Source organism: Lissotriton helveticus, chromosome 3_1 (assembly GCF_964261635.1).
Source record: "Lissotriton helveticus chromosome 3_1, aLisHel1.1, whole genome shotgun sequence".
Lineage (NCBI taxonomy): Eukaryota > Metazoa > Chordata > Amphibia > Caudata > Salamandridae > Lissotriton > Lissotriton helveticus.
Window position 1 is genome coordinate 1,555,554,965 of NC_136061.1, and position 18,921 is coordinate 1,555,573,885.

At 48.3% G+C, this 18,921-nt stretch overlaps 1 protein-coding gene across 1 annotated transcript in view; it reads right to left on the reverse strand.

Moving 5' to 3' along the window:
• Positions 1-1,326: 1,326 nt before the first annotated feature.
• Positions 1,327-18,921, reverse strand: part of PPP2R1B (protein phosphatase 2 scaffold subunit Abeta) — a 128,105-nt gene continuing 110,510 nt past the window's right edge. The window contains exons 12-15 of the mRNA XM_078682310.1: positions 13,756-13,910; positions 3,428-3,570; positions 2,846-2,937; positions 1,327-2,319 (exon numbers count right to left, since the gene is read on the reverse strand). Coding sequence (XP_078538436.1) covers positions 2,303-2,319; positions 2,846-2,937; positions 3,428-3,570; positions 13,756-13,910 — 407 coding nt within the window. The 3' untranslated portion in view covers positions 1,327-2,302. The remainder of the gene's footprint in view (positions 2,320-2,845; positions 2,938-3,427; positions 3,571-13,755; positions 13,911-18,921) is intronic.

The window sequence follows — 18,921 nt, forward strand, 5'->3', positions numbered from 1 at the left end:
AGAGCTACAAACATAGGGCCAGATTATACAAAGGATCTCTGTGCAGCAGTTTCTCATTGCAGAGGTTCTGTCACGAGTGGGGGTCCCCTGCCACGACTGCGGAGGCCCTCTGTGAATCAGGAAGAAAGGTTTTAAGTGGTTTGTGGGAAAGGTGATGGGTTAACCATGTATTATGTGGGATAAATTACCCCCTGGTGTACCTAAGAATATTGTCAGTAACCTCCAAGTTCAATAACCTTATAAAGGAACTAACTTCAGCCTTGTTCCTCTATATGGTTATGAACTCCTCAGTGACTTGCAATTTCCTTATAATTAAGGCTGTTTTTACAATTTTTCCAGATAGACAGAAAATGTGTTTTCTGAATATATTTATTTTTAAAACCTGAAATACTAAAAATTGCGCTTCTTGTGAGTGACTCTCCATGCTGTCATTCACAAATTCCAGGCCAACAACTGAGAAGATAAAATAGCACGAAGAACTAAAAAAATAAAAATAAACACAAGAGCAGATTTCCTTAAATCATTTGTATATAATGCCCATATTTACATGTGGGTAGAGCGTTTAGCTCGATTTGGCTGCTTAATTTGCTAAAACTCGATAGGCATCAAAGAAAGAGTGTATGTTTATCAGTTAAATAAACTGGGAACTATACCATTTTATGACTGCTTATTCTCAAAACACAAAATAAATATGGATAAATACCAATAAGCAGGCCAAAAAATAAAATATGGAAAAATAGACTCAAATGTAAGAAAAATAAATACCATGAAATCTGGAACCATACTTATAATGTACGGCAAGGGTGCTTCATCCCTCAAGTCATATTGTATATTTAATAGGTGGATTGAATTATACATACTTTCTAAGCAAAACATTTCTGTTATTAATTGAAACTAAGTGGAAACCTCAAACCTCAAAAAAAAATGTCAATCATACTTACACATCTTATATTAATCTCCCCAGATTGTGTGAAAGCACAAACCTTTGACCTCAAAGGGCCACTACCCCCAAGTAAATGGCGATGAGGAATAATTAAGTACAATGGCTAATTGTGCTTATGGTTGACCTCAATTGTAAGCAAAGACTGGCTTAGAAAAACATTTGGTTCTACTTAATTGCATCTTGAAAATCTACACAGCGACAGGGGACGGACTCCACATGGAATGAGCAAATTTAGGTGACATTCAATACAAAACTTTCAGATCAGTACACAATCATCAAAACTAAGAATGTTTGTGTTAACCAAATTATTTCAATAAACTTCAGATAAACTGTTTGGCAAGTGTTAATCAAAAAGAACCTTAAAAAAGAGAAATTACTCAACATTTACATACGCAATGGCAATTTTATTCCATATATTAATCAAAAACCTACTGAACCAATTGACTTTCGATTTGCTAAGGGTCCCCAACACAGCTTTCCCTCATCTAGAGTTGGATAGGTGTGTTACAGTGGGATTTTCTGAGAACACAGACAATAGTCATGCCCGCATGAAAAACCAAGGACAAGGGGCTAGCGATACAATGTGTCCATTGAATGTTAGGGTGAAAGGGTAATTGAAGGACCCATCCCTTTCTGGAAAGAAAAAGTAGAGTGCTGCCACCATATAAAAACTTTTGGCACAGTACAGCGATCTAGATATGACACAACCTTAAAGTAATGTTCAATGAATATTTAAAACGAGTACAAACAATTCACATTAATTGCATGAAATGAACTTGTACTGAACTACCTAAAGAATGGATAATTTATCTTATTTTGAGAGGAAATGAGTATTTTCTTCTCCAACTTAACCGGCTACATTTACAGGGATAGGCCAAGAAGTAGAATAAAGGAGTCTAATTTAAACACCTTAAAGAGCTAGAGGATTAATTTGTTCTTTCGTGTGTTGGGCATGATGGTGAACTGAAAATGGCAATATAAAAAAAAAAGTAAATAAAACTGCAACTCATAATATACATACATGCACCGGTCACTATTTCTCGTTCACCTGAATGCTTCAACATGCCAACTATTACCCTCCAGCAAGAACTACAGGTTAGCATACAGTACGCGGTTGAAGATTCATGGTGGCAGAGCTGCACATGATCGTAAGAGCATAAATAAATGTTTCTAAAAAAAGTCTTTAGAAGAACAGCATCATTGGGAATAGAGTTCTTCTAACAGTAGTTGCCATTTGTTTTCATGAGAGGGGAAATGGGGGAGGGCCGAGGGTTGGTGGAAGTGAGTCACACGTTTCAGTCTTCTTCAGAAGTCCTCAACAGGTTTGGAATCAGAAGATGCAACTGCCCGTCCCATCTGTTATGCCAAAACAAGAACTAGAAGCAAAAAACAACATTAGTAAAATTTGAAAAAAAAGCTTCAGCACCAATTACTCAAGCCTAAAGAACAGGCAGACTGTCAATTAAACACAGCATTTGAATATGAATACGCACAGGTCAAAGAGGTAAATGGGTCATAACACAAAACTTTGTGAAGGTCTGAAAGCGCTAACAATGTATAAATTCCTCTGCAAAAATACGTCCAACATCTTCTGATCTGAATAATTGTACTGCACAAATTGCCAGTAGTTTTTTTTTTTTTTAAGTCAGGGGAAGAGCTTTTATACATCAAGGAAAGATGGAGTAAGGTGGGCAAACAAGGAAAGAGTGGAGTTTCACCACTTGGAAACGGAAGAGCAGCTAGTAAAACAAACCTTTTCCTACCACTTGTCAGGGAGCAAAGTTATTTAATCATGGACAAATTCATGAAGACAGTTAAAGAAGTGCCCCTGTCAATATAGAAGATGTGTTATTTTATAAGCAAATGTACTGGCCAAACTTTAGAGCTATGACTAGTACTCACCACTCATTGCTTCTTGCGCAAAGTATTTGACATCCATGTCCTCGTCCTGCCCCAACTTCTGCAGCACTGGTTTCACCTCTGCCTGCAGTGTACTGTTACAGTAGAAACAAAAACGCAATAATTGTTAATTTAACTTACCACACAGAAAGGCATAGTACGGAAGAAGCAATTAAACATAAAAACAAAGTATAACATTTCAACCTTGCTGCTTCTAAGGGTAACAAAGAGATAAAGGTTTAAGAAAATCAGCAAGGTCAAAAAATTCTAATGCAGAAAATAAGTGTGCACTGTTAAAAGATGAAGTTTTACAAAAAAAACAACAAAAAAAACAAGCATGGCAGGTTGGTGGAATGATTTAATTTTTTCATATAGGGAACAAAAATACCTGCACAATGTTAAAGGAAGGCTTTAAAGGGTTGCACATAACACTCTCCATAAATGCACCCTACAGTAACCAAGAAGGTGTGTGTCTTACGAACGGAGGCCCCATAAATAATGATTTGTTGGCTTTTCACACTTAAAAACACACAAAACAGGGAAGTCAATCTGAAGAAACAGATTTTTGTTCAGTGTAAATGTTACCTGCCATCTAGTACTGGGCCGATTTTCTGGAGCGATTTAGCCACGTTGAAGCGAACATTCGCTACCTGGTCTTCAGCCATTTTCAAAACAATGGGCAGCATCAGCTTGGTGGTTATGTCCTGTCCACAAGTTTCAGAGAGCGCCTAAAGAAGATATAGGTGAAAGGTTACAGACCGGCCTTACACTGGATGAAAACCACGACAGTCCTCACTGAAATGGATTATTAAAAAGCAGCCCAATTCCTCCCCCAACACACCTAGCTGTTGGTGCCCCGCTCCCCATGTTTACATTGCCTCTTTCGAGACTGCAGTTACATCCTAGTATTTCACATGCAGACAATTGCTCCAACTTTACTCTCACTAAGATTGACATCCGGAATCAAACCAGTGTTTGGTTTAAAAATGTATTCAACACAACTGAACAAAGTTCTTTGGTTCACCATTAGCTACATCTCCATTTGCAATGGAGGCAACCAAATGAATGCCTAAACACAAATTAAGCTCACTAACTGCTTCCAATATAATTAAGTTGGGACACCACAACTCTAGCTAGAAATCTATAACATCCACCAGCCCATAACATTTCAGCTTTGTAACCAAGCTACTTCTGGTTTCCAAATTTGCCACCATCTGCCTGGATAGTATTGCACAGGGTCCTATCGAAGCAGGTCACGAGTGCTTCTTCCATTAAAAACAATTCCAAAATTGGCAATTTCCAGTTCAGGCCCACTGTAAGTCCCTAGTAAAATGGTACCCGGGTACTTCGGGCATTGGAACTGAAGAGGATCCCCTAGGGACTCCTCCCCTGCCATGCAGACTGCCACTGCAGCATGTGTGGCCTGGTAAAGACAAAACAGACAAAGATGACATGTCACACTGCCTCTGCGCCATGCCATCTGCACTACCTAAAGAATAGCGAAGTCATCCCTCTAGCAGGCCTTCCAGCCCTAAGGCAGGGTGCACTATACCATAGGTGTGGACATATCTACATGAGCGGATATGCTGCTACAATATTAAAGGCCATTCTTAGATATGGCAAGTGTCAGGGAAGCCCTAGAGAGTACATGGGCTGGAAACTCGACAACTCTAGTTCCCCAGCACCGTGATTGCTTCTCTGAACCCAGGCGAGTTTGGTGCCAAAATACTCGAACAAAAACACACGAATGCCAATGTGGAATTTATTTAACCATGTACCCAGAGGGCACCTCTGAGGTGCCCACTGAAAACCTATCAACCTTGATGTGGTCAGACTTGCTGTAGGCAGCCCGTCACCACCAGACACGTTTTGCAGCGTTAATCTTTCTGGATTCACTATGCTGCGCATTATTCCGTGGTCTAGTGGTTGGGTCCGGAATCGTAGTCTTTTCTTTTTTTTTCCGTAGCCCAGGTGGGCGTCGACGTCCCACCTTTTGGTGTACTTCCTATGACGACGGTACGCTTCCCGCAGAAGCTCCCACCTTTGGGTGCCATCTTCAGATTCTTTTTTCTGCCGTTGGGTCTGGATTGTCACCTAGAGGCTCCAGAGTTTTTGGAGGAAAGAGGAAAAAGCCGTATTCTACACGGAAAGCATTGGAGAAGACACCGAGAAACAAGATCACTGTACCGGGACGACGAAGAAGGAGGAGAACTTCGACGGCCAACGGAGAATGCGCACACAGGGGGCCCCCCTGAGCACATGAATGGACAAAACACTTTTTAAATTCTGCCGTAACGGCCACCACAAGTACGCGCAGAAGGACCAGCACCCGGTTTGCAATCTCTGCTTACCTGTCGACCACGAGAGCAAGGATTGCAACGCCTGCTCGGTCTTCACCCCGAAGACCTTCAGGGTTAGAGAGGCAGAGAAGAGCTGTGAGAAGGTGGCTCTATATATACTGGACAATAAGGCAGCACAGTGTGTACAGAGTCCACAAACCCCAAAGGTTTAACAGAGGTTAAAGTCAGTACTGACCTTACTCTCCAAAGTGGTAGCTTGGTCGAGCAGTAAGGCAGTACCAGAGGACAGTGTAAAGCATTTGTTGTACACACTCAGTCAGCAAAAGGCTTCACACACAAGAACTGAACTCCAGGCCAATTGATATTGTATCCTCAGATATAGTTGTTTTATTTTTAGAACCAACAGTTCTAAAAATATACTTCGAGATACGAGTACTCTCCTCTCAGGTAAATACTTTGCAGAGGAGCAATAAATTTGTACACACAATCACAGGTTAGCTAATAGCAATGCAGTTCTGAAACACCCTCTAGCATTGAGCTCAATGGGTTTTCATAGGAAAGTTCAGTTGATTACTTTATGGATTACTTTGGTAGTTCCAGGACTAGATCTTGGATTCAGTCCCGGGGTCCAAGCTGAAACCAGATTAGCAAAAACGTTTTAGTTACAGTGAGGATTTTTCCTGAATATAAAGCGGTTTTAAAAGTTCACACTTGAAACTTTGAGGTGATTCTCATAATGTTATTCAATGGGAGGAAATTCAGATTACAGGTAAAGTACGATTGTGTTACTTTTGTAACCCAGCACTAGTCTCCTAGGGCCAGCCTTGGGGGCCTAACCCAAAACCGGTAGGTAATTGCGTTTCAGTATGTCATACGATTTTTAAAGAATATTTGCAGTTTTCAAAAGTAGACAGAAGAAATTTCATAGAAAAGCAGACAATGGATTCCTAGGGAGAAAATCGAGGTTACTAGTAACCCCGCTAAGGATTACTCTTGCAGTTCAGTACTGGGCTGAAAGGTACAGTACTGGCTTCTCTCCTGATCACAGGTGAGTATTTTCGAACTCGGAATTTGGCTGATTTTATAGGAATATTTTCAGTTTTCAAAACTTCACACTTAGAAAATTTTGAGTCAAAAATGGGTCAATGTTATCCAATGGCAGGTAAGTGAATTACCGGTTTACAGGCGAGTACTTGGTTGGTGAAGTTAGGGTTGTGGGCATAGACTCAGGGGTCCCACAGGGTCAGGTGAGTACAGTTAGTTCAGTCCCAGCGGCGCAGGGGCAGCCGGGTGCAGAGGTAGGTAGGCCCAATGTTATCCAATGAGGGAAATGGGGCCTTCGGTTGGTGGCTGCCGGCTAGCAGGCCACGCGGCTCTGGGAGCTGGGCTCCTGGTCACTTCCTCTGGGCAAAGGGGGGGGTGAGGGGGGGAGGATGAGTAGGATAGGGCAAAGAGGTCACAGCCAGCGGCACTCAGGCGGCTGGGTGCAAGGTGCTTTTGAGCCGTCGGGCGCTCAATGTTATCCAATGAGGATCTTGAAAAAGGAACAAAGGTTGCAGGCTCGGGTACTGTGACACTCCAGGAGCGACCAGCACTTAGAGAGCTAAGTTGGGATGTTGGAGCAAAGGTAGGTACCCCAAAGGGAGGCACAGGGGGCTGTAGGGCGCAGGGGTGTCTTTGGGTGTCGGAAAAGCTTACCCTCGGCTGGTGGCGGTTGGGGTGGCCCCTGGTTCTGAGTCTGCAGGCGTCGGCTGGTTAGTCGAGGAGGGTCTTTGGGCACTGGACTTCGGGTCCCAGTCGCCGGGGGGACGTCCTAGTGGTCTTGGTTCGGCTCAGGTGGTGCAAAGTGGGCTGGTCCGGAGCTTCCTGGTGGGCACCAGGTGGGTTGTTGCAGCAGAGCCTCTGCTGATGGTAGTCCCAATCCTCAAGAGGGTCAGGGCAGGCATGTCCTCTGGGTGTCCCAAGGTTGCTGTCCGCGGAGGTCGCCAGGTTTAGGCAGGAGCAGGTTCCAGGATCAACAGGCCGGTAGGGCTGGGGCCAAGTCAGTTGTTGTTGTCCTGTTAGCAGCTGCACGGCGGGTCTTCTTCTTGATCTTCTTTCATCTTTTTGATATCGGGATCTAAGGAAGGAAGGTTCAGGGAGCCCCTAAATACTGAATTTAGGGGCGTTACAGGTAGGGCAAGGGCAGGGACCAATGGGTCCCTGTCCTGGGGCGAGTACACCCCCTAGCCTGCCCCTCTTCTGTGGGAGGGGGCAGGAGCCTAGCTGGGAGGGGGCAGGACTCTCCATCTACAAGATGGCCGGGGTCCGGGGTCGTGCTTCACCTGGCCTCCTCCACCTGAGGGGTGGAGTCGGCACAGGTCGGCACACCCCTCTTCCTGACGTAGTTTTCCCTGCCAGTCTTCCCGCCAGGGTGGGGGTAGGCCTGGTGGGGGGTTGGTTGCTGGGTACAGCAAATGGTCTGGAGAAGCTCTCAGAGGAGTTATGCCTTTGAAGCTTCCCCCTGTCCTTCCTGGGGGAGGAGACGTATCACCTCGCCCAGGATGTGCCTTGTTGCAGGCCCAGGAGAGCAGGGGGCTCTCCACCCAGGGGTCCAGCAACAGGTCTGCTGTGTGGCAGCCTCTGCAGCCACTCAGCCCAGACGAACAAGTTACTTACCTTCGGTTACGATATATCTTTAAGAAACAGTCGTTCGTATTAGATTCCTTACCTTAGAATATCCCCAGGCGTCAGACTGGATCCGGAAATGTTTTGCGTAGCAGTACCCTTGCACGTCGGTAGGCGTCGTCTGCGGCTCCGCGTCAGTCGTCGGTGTCGTGGGCGCCGTGATGACGTCTGAGTACTTAGACTCCGCCTCCGCGTGCTGACGTCAGTTCTTAGACACAGCTTTTCCGTGCCAGAAACGCAGAGCCATGCTAAAAACCAACACTGGTGCCATTGAAACTAGGGCCCTGAAAAGGGATGACCTTAACCCTAGATATCGGTTCGCAGAACGGGGAGGATGGGTGGGGCGGTACGGAATCTAATACGAACTACTGTTTCTTACAGATATATCGTTACCGAAGGTAAGTAACTTGTTCATCTGAAAGAAACAGGTTAGTATTAGATACCTTACCTTAGAATAGATACCCCAGCAATACCAACCCCGGTGGTGGGTCTGCGAACCAATAGTCACACCAGAAAGTCCTGGAGGACGGAACGGCCAAAGAAGCCATCCCTCCGGACTTGGCTGTCGGGGGAGTAGTGTCTAGCAAACGTGTGCATGGATGCCCACGTAGCTGCCTGACAGATGTCCTGCGAGGGGACTCCCCGGCCCAGGGCAGTGCTAGCCGCCGTGGCCTGAGTGGAATGGGCCCTCAGCCCAACAGGAGGCTCCTTCCTCGCCAAGGAGTAACACGCCTTGACACACAAGACGACCCACCGAGAGATGGTCCTCTTGTGCACCGCCCGTCCCTTCTTAGCGCCCACATAACCAACAAAGAGTTGGTCATCCACCCGGAACTGGCGTGTACGATCTAGATAGAACGAAATCGCACGATTTGGGTCCAGACGGTGGAGCCGCTCTTCCTCTTTAGAGGGATGCTGTGGCGGAAAGAAGGTGGGCAAAGTGATGGACTGCCCGATATGGAAGCCCGTGACAACCTTGGGCAGGAAAGATGGCCTAGTCCGCAACACAACCTTGTCCGGATGGACAGAAAGGAAAGGGGGTGTAGATGAAAGAGCCTGGAGCTCACTCACTCTCCTGGCAGAGGTGATGGCAACCAGGAAAGCAGTCTTCAGAGTAAGAAGGCGGATAGGACAGTTGTGAAGTGGCTCAAAGGGAGCGCACATCAGAAAGGTAAGAACAAGGTTCAAGTCCCACTGAGGCCTCACAAACGGAACAGGAGGAAACGTGTGTGATGCCCTTCAGAAAACGAGTTACAATAGGGGACTTGAACAAAGAAGGTTGATCAGGCAGCCTTAGAAAGGCTGAAAGGGCAGAAAGGTAGCTCTTGATAGTGCCCAGAGCAGAGCCCTGCTGGGCAAGAGAAAGAAGGAAGAGAAGAACCTCAGAAAGAGGGGCAAAAAGTGGATCCACAGCCTTTGCTGTGCACCATGCCACAAATTTGTTCCACCTGCAGGCATATACCGATTTTGTGGATGGACGCCTGGCTGTCAGAATGACATTACAGACTTCAGGAGGCAAGTCAAATGGCCTCAACTGTCACCGCTCAATCTCCAAGCATGGAGGTGGAGACTGGACAGGTTCGGGTGGAGGACCGCCCCCTGCTGCTGAGACAGAAGGTCCTCCTGAAGAGGCAGACGAACCGGGGGATCGACTGACATACTGAGTAGCTCGGGATACCAGTACCTTCGTGCCCAGTCCGGAGCCACAAGGATGACTTGGGCCCGGTCGCGTTTGATCTTCAGCACTCTGGGCAGAAGTGGTATAGGCGGAAAGGCGTACAACAGACCGCAACTCCACTCGCGATGAAAAGCGTCTCCGAGCGAGTGCCGCCTTGGAAATTCCAACGCGCAGAACTGATGACATTGCGCGTTCTCTTCGGTGGCGAATAGATCTAACCAAGGCTCACCCCACTGCTGAAAGAGGCCTTGCGCCACGTCCGAGTTCAGACGCCATTCGTGATCCATCATGCACCGACGGCTGAGTTCGTCCGCCCTGGCGTTCAGGGAACCTGCCAGGTGTTGAACCACCAGGGTCACGCCCTGATGTTACAGCCACTGCCAGAGGCGCAGAGCCTCCTGGCAAAGGGTCCACGACCCCACCCCGCCCTGTTTGTTGCAGTACCACATGGCGGTGGTGTTGTCCGTGAACACCTGCACAACACTCCCCCGGACAGAGGGGAGGAATGCCTTCAGGGCTAGACGAATCGCCCGCAGCTCCAAAAGCTGGATATGGAGCCGGGACTCCGCCAGAGACCAGAGGCCTCTGATCTCCGCCTCTCCCATGTGGCCTCCCCAGCCCTGGAGGGACGCGTCAGTCACAACTACGTGCTCCGGTTGGGAAGGGAGAGGGATCTGCCGCTGACCCAATCGCGGTCCGTGAGCCACCACTGCAGCTGTATCGCAGTGCCCTCCGAGATCAGGACATGGTCGGATAGGTTGCCCTGATGCTGGGCCCACTGAAACTTCAGGTCCCACTGCAGAGCCTGCATCCGCCACCGGGCGTGATGCACCAGAAGGATGCAGGAGGCCATCAGCCCCAGAAGCCGCAGCGTCAACCTGACTGAGACCGGGGATGAAGGCTGAAAGATCGCATTCAGAGCCTGAATATCCCGAACCCGCTGTTCGGGTGGATAAACCCGAAACTGCGCCGAGTCGAGAACCGCTCCGATGAAGAGGAGCTTCTGAGAGGGACACAGGTGTGACTTCAGCACATTGGAGAACCCCAGCAGGTGCAGGAGGTCTGCCGTCGTCTGGAGGTGGCTGACGACTGTCTGGGGCGAGCCCGCCTTCAACAACCAGTCGTCGAGGTAGGGGAAGACTGAAACCCCTAACCTGCGCAGATGAGCGGCGACCACCTTTGTGAACACCCGTGGGGCGCTGGTAAGGCCGAAGGGGAGCACGGTAAACTGAAAGTGCTCGCGGCCAACCGTGAACCGCAGGTAGCGCCGGTAGGACGGGGATGTGAAAATAAGCGTCCTGCAAGTCCAACGCTACCATCCAGTCTCCTGGGTCCAGGGCAGCTAAGATCTGAGCCAGTGTCAGCATTTTACACTTCTCCTTCCGGAGGAAGCCATTGACGTTCCGCAGATCCAAGATAGGGCGTAGGCCCCCTTTGCCCTTCTTGGGTACCAGAAAGTAGTGGGAGTAGCAACCACACCCTACTTCTGGCCCAGGAATGCGCTCGATGGCCCCCTTGGCCAAGAGGGCCGTAAATGCCTCCTGCAGAAGTCGCAAATGATCCCCCGATACACGGTAGTTCTGCGGTGGCATGGCTGGAGGGGTCGTCTCAAAGGGGAGGGAGTAGCCCCTTTGGACGATTTGCAGCACCCACCTGTCCGATGTGACAGTGCACCAGTGGAGGAGGTGATGGCGAACCCTGCCACCCACTGGCGTCACATGGGCCTGAAAGCACGGACTAGGAGGGTTTTGAGTCGGATGCTGCGGGGGAGGGTGTGGACTGGCCTCGCCGTTGTCCCCGACCTCCTCCACGGCGGTTTCCACGGCCGCCACCGCGTTGGATGTAAGTCTGCGGCGCGTGGCTGGCAGCACGCGTGGGGGCGCCCCTTCCTTGGCCATGAAAGGAGCGAAAGGCACCAGTTTGCTGGCGCGGGGCCGAGAGGCCCAAGGACCTGGCCGTAGCCCTGGAGTCCTTAAAGCGCTCAAGCGCATGGTCTGCCTTGTCGCCAAAAAGGCGACGGCCATCAAACGGCATGTCCATGAGTGTATTCTGGACATCGGCCGAGAAGTTGGCGGACCTCAATCAGGCGTGGCGACGAATCGCCACCGTCATTGACATCGCTCTGCCCAGTGAGTCGGTGGTATCTAGTCCACACCGGATAGAATAATGTGCCGCATCTCGGCCTTCCACAAGGGCTTGGCAGAGTTTAGCCCGTACCTCCAACGGGCATTCTGGCAGCACTTCCACGACCGTATCCCACAGAGAGTGGGTGTAACGGCCCAAGAGGCATGCGGTGTTGGAAGACCGCAGTCCCAGACTCAGGGCGGAGAATACCTGCTTGCCGTATTGCTCATACCTCTTGGATTCCCTGTCAGGCGGAGCCGACGGAAATGCGGTCTGGGAATTCAAAGCCTGAATAACCAGGCTCTCGGGGATGGGGTGGGTGGACAGGAAACAAGGGTCGCCCGGGGCCGGGCGGTGGAGTCTGGCCACATTCCTATCTACAGGCGAACCTGTAGCGGGCCTGGACCAAGTGCCCAAAAAAAACCGTCGGTCAAGGCCTCATTTAACGGCAGCAGAGGCTCAGCCGAGTATGACTGCGGTTTAAGGACCTCAGTGAGGAGGTTAGTCCCCGCGGCCGCGACAGGGAGATCAAGGCCCAAGGCCTTGGCCGCCCGCGTCAGCACCACACTGTAAGTTGCCCCCTCCTCCGTAGCCACGGTAGGAGGTGAAACAAAACCAGTGTCTGGCGAGGTATCCAGACCACTGGCATCCCCAAGTCACCCCTGTCCAGTCCTCCTGGGACTGACACTCCCGTGCCAGAGGGCCCTCAGACCCCTCCCAATTCTCCTCATCACCCATCTCCTGATATTCAGGGGTGTCAAAGGATGGGCCGGTTCATTGAAGTAAAACTCTTCAAACGGCGTTGAAAGCGGCGCCCAGCAGCACCGCTCCGACGCCGGAACTGGATTGAGGGAGGCATCGGGGACGGCGCCGCCCGAAGACAGTGCCGGTGAGGTAGTCGGGTCAACCGGCGACGACCTGGATCCGGATCCAGTGGGGGCCTGCGGCGCCGGGCCCGAAGCACACAACAGCGTCGGGGCCGGAGCCCTGGACCCACTAGGGCCCCCAGACGGGTCCGCTGGGCCCGAAGGCGCCGCGGAGCCCGCCGGAGTGAGAGACCTCATGGCCATGAGGAACCGCTCGATCTCCTCCGGCGTCGCGTGTGGCCAAGGGACCGGTGGGTATGGGGCCGGACGCAATGCCCGCGACTCTGACGGAGCCGCGTGGGCGGTGTCACCCGAACCCCAGGCCGTGTCGCGTGAGCGTCGGGGGGTGTCCGAAGAGCGATGTCTCTTCGACTTCTTGTGCTTACCTGACTACTTCGAACCTGTGGAGTGATGTCGACTCCCGGAGCTATGATGGCTCCGATCCCGCGACCGGTCCCTCGACCTCCGTCCGGACCGGGACCTCTCTCGGCGCGGGGCCGACTGCCGCAGTTCGAGTCGCTTGCGGGACTGCTCCCGCCTAGCTTTCGAAGTCAGGGCCCAACAATCGGAACAGTACTTGTCGTTGTGTTAGACGCGCAGACAGGGGAGACACAGACGGTGAGGGTCGGTGACCGACATCAGTCGGTCGCAGTCCTCACATGGTTTAAAACCTGGCATCCCTATCGGCACGTTCGGAGTCGAAGACTCGAAAAATGATCAAAAGGGATCAAAAAGTTTAGTCAAAAAATGACTAAGGTACCACTTTTTCCGGATCTGCGCTGCTGGCGCGGAAAAAAGAAGAACTGACGTCAGTACGCGGAGGCGGCGTCTAAGTACTCAGACGACGTCATCACGGCACCCACGACGCCGACGGACGCGGAGCCGCAGACGCCTACCGACGCGCAAGGGTACTGCTACGCAAAAAATTCCAGATCCAGTCGGACGCCTGGGGATATTCTAAGGTAAGGAATCTAATACTAACCTGTTTCTTTCAGATGTTATGACCACCATAAGACTTGCATGCATAAGATTTGAAATGAGGGTGAAAAATGTAAACATACAACCCCGACCGCTGTTACACCATAACAAAAAGCCCAATAAAGTAAAACCCTTAATGGGAAACTAATGAATTGCAGGTTCCTAATGTTTAAACACCCCTTTGATTAAACTTATTTTTTAAATAAGTTTGTGACAATACACAGACAATAAAAGCAAGCGTCACAGCAGATGCAGTAACAGTCGGTCAGTCTAGGTCACATAACTGCACTAGATACATACATTAACACAGAATAAAGTGGTCATCCTGTGGAGGTAGTTCGGGTCATTGGCCATGGCTAGCACTTTCGGAACAATTGTGTTCTGAGCCCACTCTGCACCAAACTTCTCCACCAGCTTCATGAGGTTGTTGGTGGCTGCTTCACGTATTGCATACACTGGAAAGTACAATTTCAAGAGACATAAATAATGTGACACACTGAAAACGAGTTTAAACTAGCACAGTCCTTGTCAAATTAAAATAAAAAAACACTTCATATCACATTTTTACCTTCTGCTATAAGCAACAGTCGCACTACAGTGTAGCGTTTAAACAAACAGCCTGGTCAAAATTAAAGCATAAAAACGTCACATCATTCCACACACGCACCACTATATTATTACGATGTGTTTTATGCTTTGCAGACACTGCATAGAAACAAAATAAGGTTCGAAAAGGATGATGGGCAAAAAACGTCTGCTTGCATCCTAAAAAATGTGTGTGTGTAAAAGTGGGCATGTATAACCTACATTATGGGGACCGGTCCGGTCCTCATAGCGTGGGTAAACTATGAAAAAACCTGACAAACACTATCTTTGTGAGGACCGGTGCGTTATGAGGACCGGTCCCAGTAGTGTGTTAAGGTACTTTTGAGTGAGTGTATCAAAAAATTAAAGTGCAGTTAGGTTTGCTTCCGTCCACTTTATAACCTTCCCTACTATCAAAGCACGCGTGGAGTTAGAATAGTAATTGCACACTTCATTACGGTCATTGGCCGGTCCTCAGTGATTTATAAACAATGGTGTGTGTGTAAAAGTGTGTGTGTGTCAAACTGCAGACAGTGATTTTGACGACCATACGATTTTTTCCACTATGCAGCCAGGGATTAGAAGACTGAACTGCCGAATCCAGTTGGCAGAATGACCCGTAACAAGTGCTCTTTTCCGTTGAGGTATAATAAAAAGTTGATCAATGAAGTTGTGCCTGTCCCCTGCAATAAATCTTTGGTTGATATGCGAGCCAAAAATGAAAATCCGCGTGCAGCTAAATAACAGATACAAAACACCACACCACAAAGAATAAATGCGTCCATTACCAAAACTTGAAAGTGTCAAAGGAGTTTTGCAAGACTTCCCATAGTTAAATCTGAATGAGCAAACCCATTCACCACCCTGTTCATAAGTTGAAAAGCAATGATGTACGAAGCAAAGATAAGGTATGACCGGACCTTCAGAAACTGGCAGTGCAGGCAAACCTGTTCCTCGTAGACTAAGAACCTCTAGGGAGGACTCCCGGAAGAGCACATTGCAGATCCAATCCCTTTCTGGAGGCAGGCTGGGGTACCATGCAAGTCACGTTACCTTTCAGAACATTGCAAAACTAGGTCGTTTTCTGCAACCAGGAAGTGAGGGGAAGCCATGAATAACAGACTGACAGCAGTGCTCACGCAACCCCAGCAAGGAAAAGGGCACTCTAATCTCAAAGCCCGTTCAGTCAGACACCAAACTCGAAAGTCAAATTCATGTTAAAAGTGATCACCCCGCAAGAGATCATGCAAGTACTACTGTGCACCAAGTAATGTGCAATGAGTCCAACAGCCTGCTAAGTGTACCTCAAACCTTGATGAGTAAAGCACATATTTCCAAAATGGATTCCTTTTATGCCACCCTGACAGCTTCATTGTAGGAGCCTTACAGGCCTGTTGACATTCCAATAATATGCTCCAAGCATGCACAAAATTAACACTCCTCTGCAGGAGACAGCAGTCGGTCAGTCACAGCTCCTTTAGGTGGGTGGGAGGTGACTCCAGTACCATACCGCCTACTAAAAACACTCAGAATGGGGACCTGGGGTACTGGAGGCGCGGGTAGGCGCAATGTAATTAGTGCACTTCCCGAGACCACCCACTGGCCCTGTATCAGTAACGCTGCAAAGGTGTAATGTGGGGTAATGCATTTTATGTTTTACGTTAATGTTTGGAACGTAGAGTGTTGTAGTATTCTCATGATTAGAATGTAGGGGCTCAGATGAGAACTTGCTGTTGAGTCTGGAAGCAGGAGGTCGTAGGTCCTGTACTTGAAATAAAACTAACTTGGACATTTCACTACCTCGTCTGGATTTCTTCATTTGAACCATACTACAAGAGGTGCAAGGGCAAAAAATGTTTCCTCATTTTCAAGGAGCCACACTCCCATACAAATAAGGAAACACCAACTATCAGGATGCATAATGGGTTATATTAATCAGAGTGCAAAGTCAACAGCACCCGGAGGCCCAGCACACGGTGCATTTGAGAGCGGGTGGGTATGGAAGATGTTGGACACACAAGGAGCCGACATTCGTAAGTATCTTCACCGTCAACATTAGTACACTGGTTTTTTTATTTTTAAAAGTCACATATTGTGTCGCGAATGAGCTCAGATCTTGGGTAGGACATCAATTCCTCTACTGCCCCATCAGCCAAAATGGAAAAAAGCAGCATTTAGGGAAGAGGGCACTGGCTGAGGCATATATTGCCGCTCGATTTGCAGCAGGACTGCGTATATATGTTAGGGAATTACAGAAGGCAGTATGCTTGGAGGATTACAGAGTAATGAACAGTCATTTGTTAAACGTGAAGCCCTTAGATGACGAAACCTCACGTCCAGGTTGGTGGCAGATCTGTAGTTTGCACCACACTGACACACTAACTATGCAGAACTGTTCATTCGAAAGGACGGTAGAAGTTTGAGGCTCCCCAATGTGAAGACGTTCCCAGGTAGTAAAACTTTTAGATCTGTAGAATGCCTGTGACTTTGCTGTTGGGGAAATAGATGTAAAGGTCATTTTAAATTGTTTGCAGAGTGGCTAAATTTTAAGAAAAACAAGCATTGACAGCTCGGCCGTGATAGTGACACGGCCGCGCAGCAGCACAAGTGAAAGATCGCAATTAAGAGAGGCGACGGAGGAAAGATGTTAAACAAGCCGGTAATGTACGGGCGGGCGCGAACAGGAGTTGTATGCGCGCATGAAAGTGGAAGTTGTATGCGCGCGTGAAAGATCAGCAACAGCGCGTGCTTGTGCGCGTAATAGCAAGCTGGTGGCCAGCAAAAGCCTTTTAGCAGCACTTGTAAAAACCCACTTACTAAATGTCTCGCCAGGCCAGCGGATGCTCTGGCTCTAGCAAGACCTAAACAAGTGGCACGTCTGCAGCCACAGTAGAAAACAGTGCCTGTGCAGAATCTGAGTTAGCGGGACCAGAGCAGACAGTAATATGGAAGCGGTACCTGTACAGCAGAGGTGCTAGAAGCAGCACCCCAGCATAAAACGGCATTAGGGCAGCCATAATCACCTGAACAGCTGCAGAAAAAACAACGGTTGCCTGAGCCACAGTAGTAAGGACCAAGAGGCGCCCAAGCAGCGTTCATTAAAAGAAAACAAGCAGCGCTTATGCAGCCTCAGTTAAAAGAGAAGCGGCACCTGTGCACCCATGGATGAAAGCGGCGCTAAAGAAACCATGGTACACAGCACTGGAAGTGGTCCCAGTGGAACAAAAGGAAGACTAACGTCAACAAATCATGCTCCTGACAGTTAATAAATGGAACGTTCCTACCTTGGAAGAAGAATTAAACCTGATGGCCCACACCTCATAGAAACAAAGGATTTGCCCCTGCAAACTCCCCACAGCCCTCAGGAAACGTCAAGGGCACACAAAACAAGCAACACATAAAAAATACAGCCAATTATAAAATATAGAACAAAATTAACAAAAAGGATGCTGCCTCGGCAAACGTTACGACACGTTTATAAAATATAAAACAAAGGAAACAAAGGAAACAAAATGGATGCTGCCACAGCAAATGTTCCAGCGTTTTTTTCCCCACTGTGCAGCCGAAACCTACTTAGAAGCAACACATTAATAGAATATAGCAGGAAATGTTATGGCTTGTTTTAGCGCTGTGCAGCCGAAACCCATTTACAAGCCTCGCATACATAAAGTACTGCAGATTATAAAACATACAACAAAGAAAACAAAATTAATGCTGCGAACAAGACGCGAAGAACCCAACCAAAAAAGTAGTGCGCATAAACAAACAGAGCAAAGTGAAAGGATACAAGTTTTATTTATTTAAAGAGCTTTATATAGCGCAAATGTGACCCTTGGGTATCAGACCGCTTCGCAGTTACATGAGGCAGGTTTGAGATACAGCTCGTATAGCAGTATTAACATTTATATATAATATTCCTGTACATGTCTCCCGGTTTCAAATAACATTTTTTTGGAACTGATTAGTGTACAAGGTGTAACAGTATTCCTATACAAATAGTTCCGATGTGTCTTTTTCCGTGAATTCTACATCACAATGAGTCCAGAGTAGTACAGTACCGTTAATGAGTATTCTCAGCATAACTGGTGACTATCTTTACATACATTGTTGTTCTGTGTTGGAAACACCTATACCACGGTGCTAGTGATGAACAGTCTTGCCTACGGAAGGAACTTGCTCATTAGGAAGATCTTCGCTTCCCTCTTGAATGTTGCAGTGTTCTGAATTTAAATAATGTTTGGTGGGAGTGCGTTCCAGATTCTGGGGGCTGCTCCGGAGAAAGCTCTGTCATATGTTTTCTTCTTCCGAAAGATGGGTGGTTTCCGCAACAGCTCCCTGGCACTCCTGGCTGATCTGCTTCCCCCCCCCCCCCCCCCCCGATAGCTCAATTTTCTGGGTTAAGTACTTTGGTGTTTGGTAGTGGAGCGCTTTGTGGGTCATACATGCCAGTTTAAGTTGAATTCTGGCTTCGAATGGTAACCAGTTGAACGTTTTCAGGTGTGGGGAGATCTGGTCGAATTTCCTAGATCCGGTGAGGAGTCTTGCGGCCGCATTGAGACATGCTTTCAGTGGTGCTGTGGAAGTTTTTGATAGACCTGTTAAAGTTGTACATCCATATTCAATCCTTGAGATAACAAAGGACTGGACTGCCAAATTGAGGTCCGCCGTAGAAATGAATGGTTTCACTTTTCTAATATAGTTCAAGTGAAATCGGGCAAATTTTGCCATTGATTTGATGTGGGCTTTCATGTCTAGGTTCTTATCCAGCGGATTCCTAGCGATTTCGCTGAGTCAACTATAATAGGGGTGCAGTTTAGTGCTGCGATCAGTTTGGTCCATTCCTTCACTTCGGTGGGGTTCTTTGGTGGTGAAATTAATAGG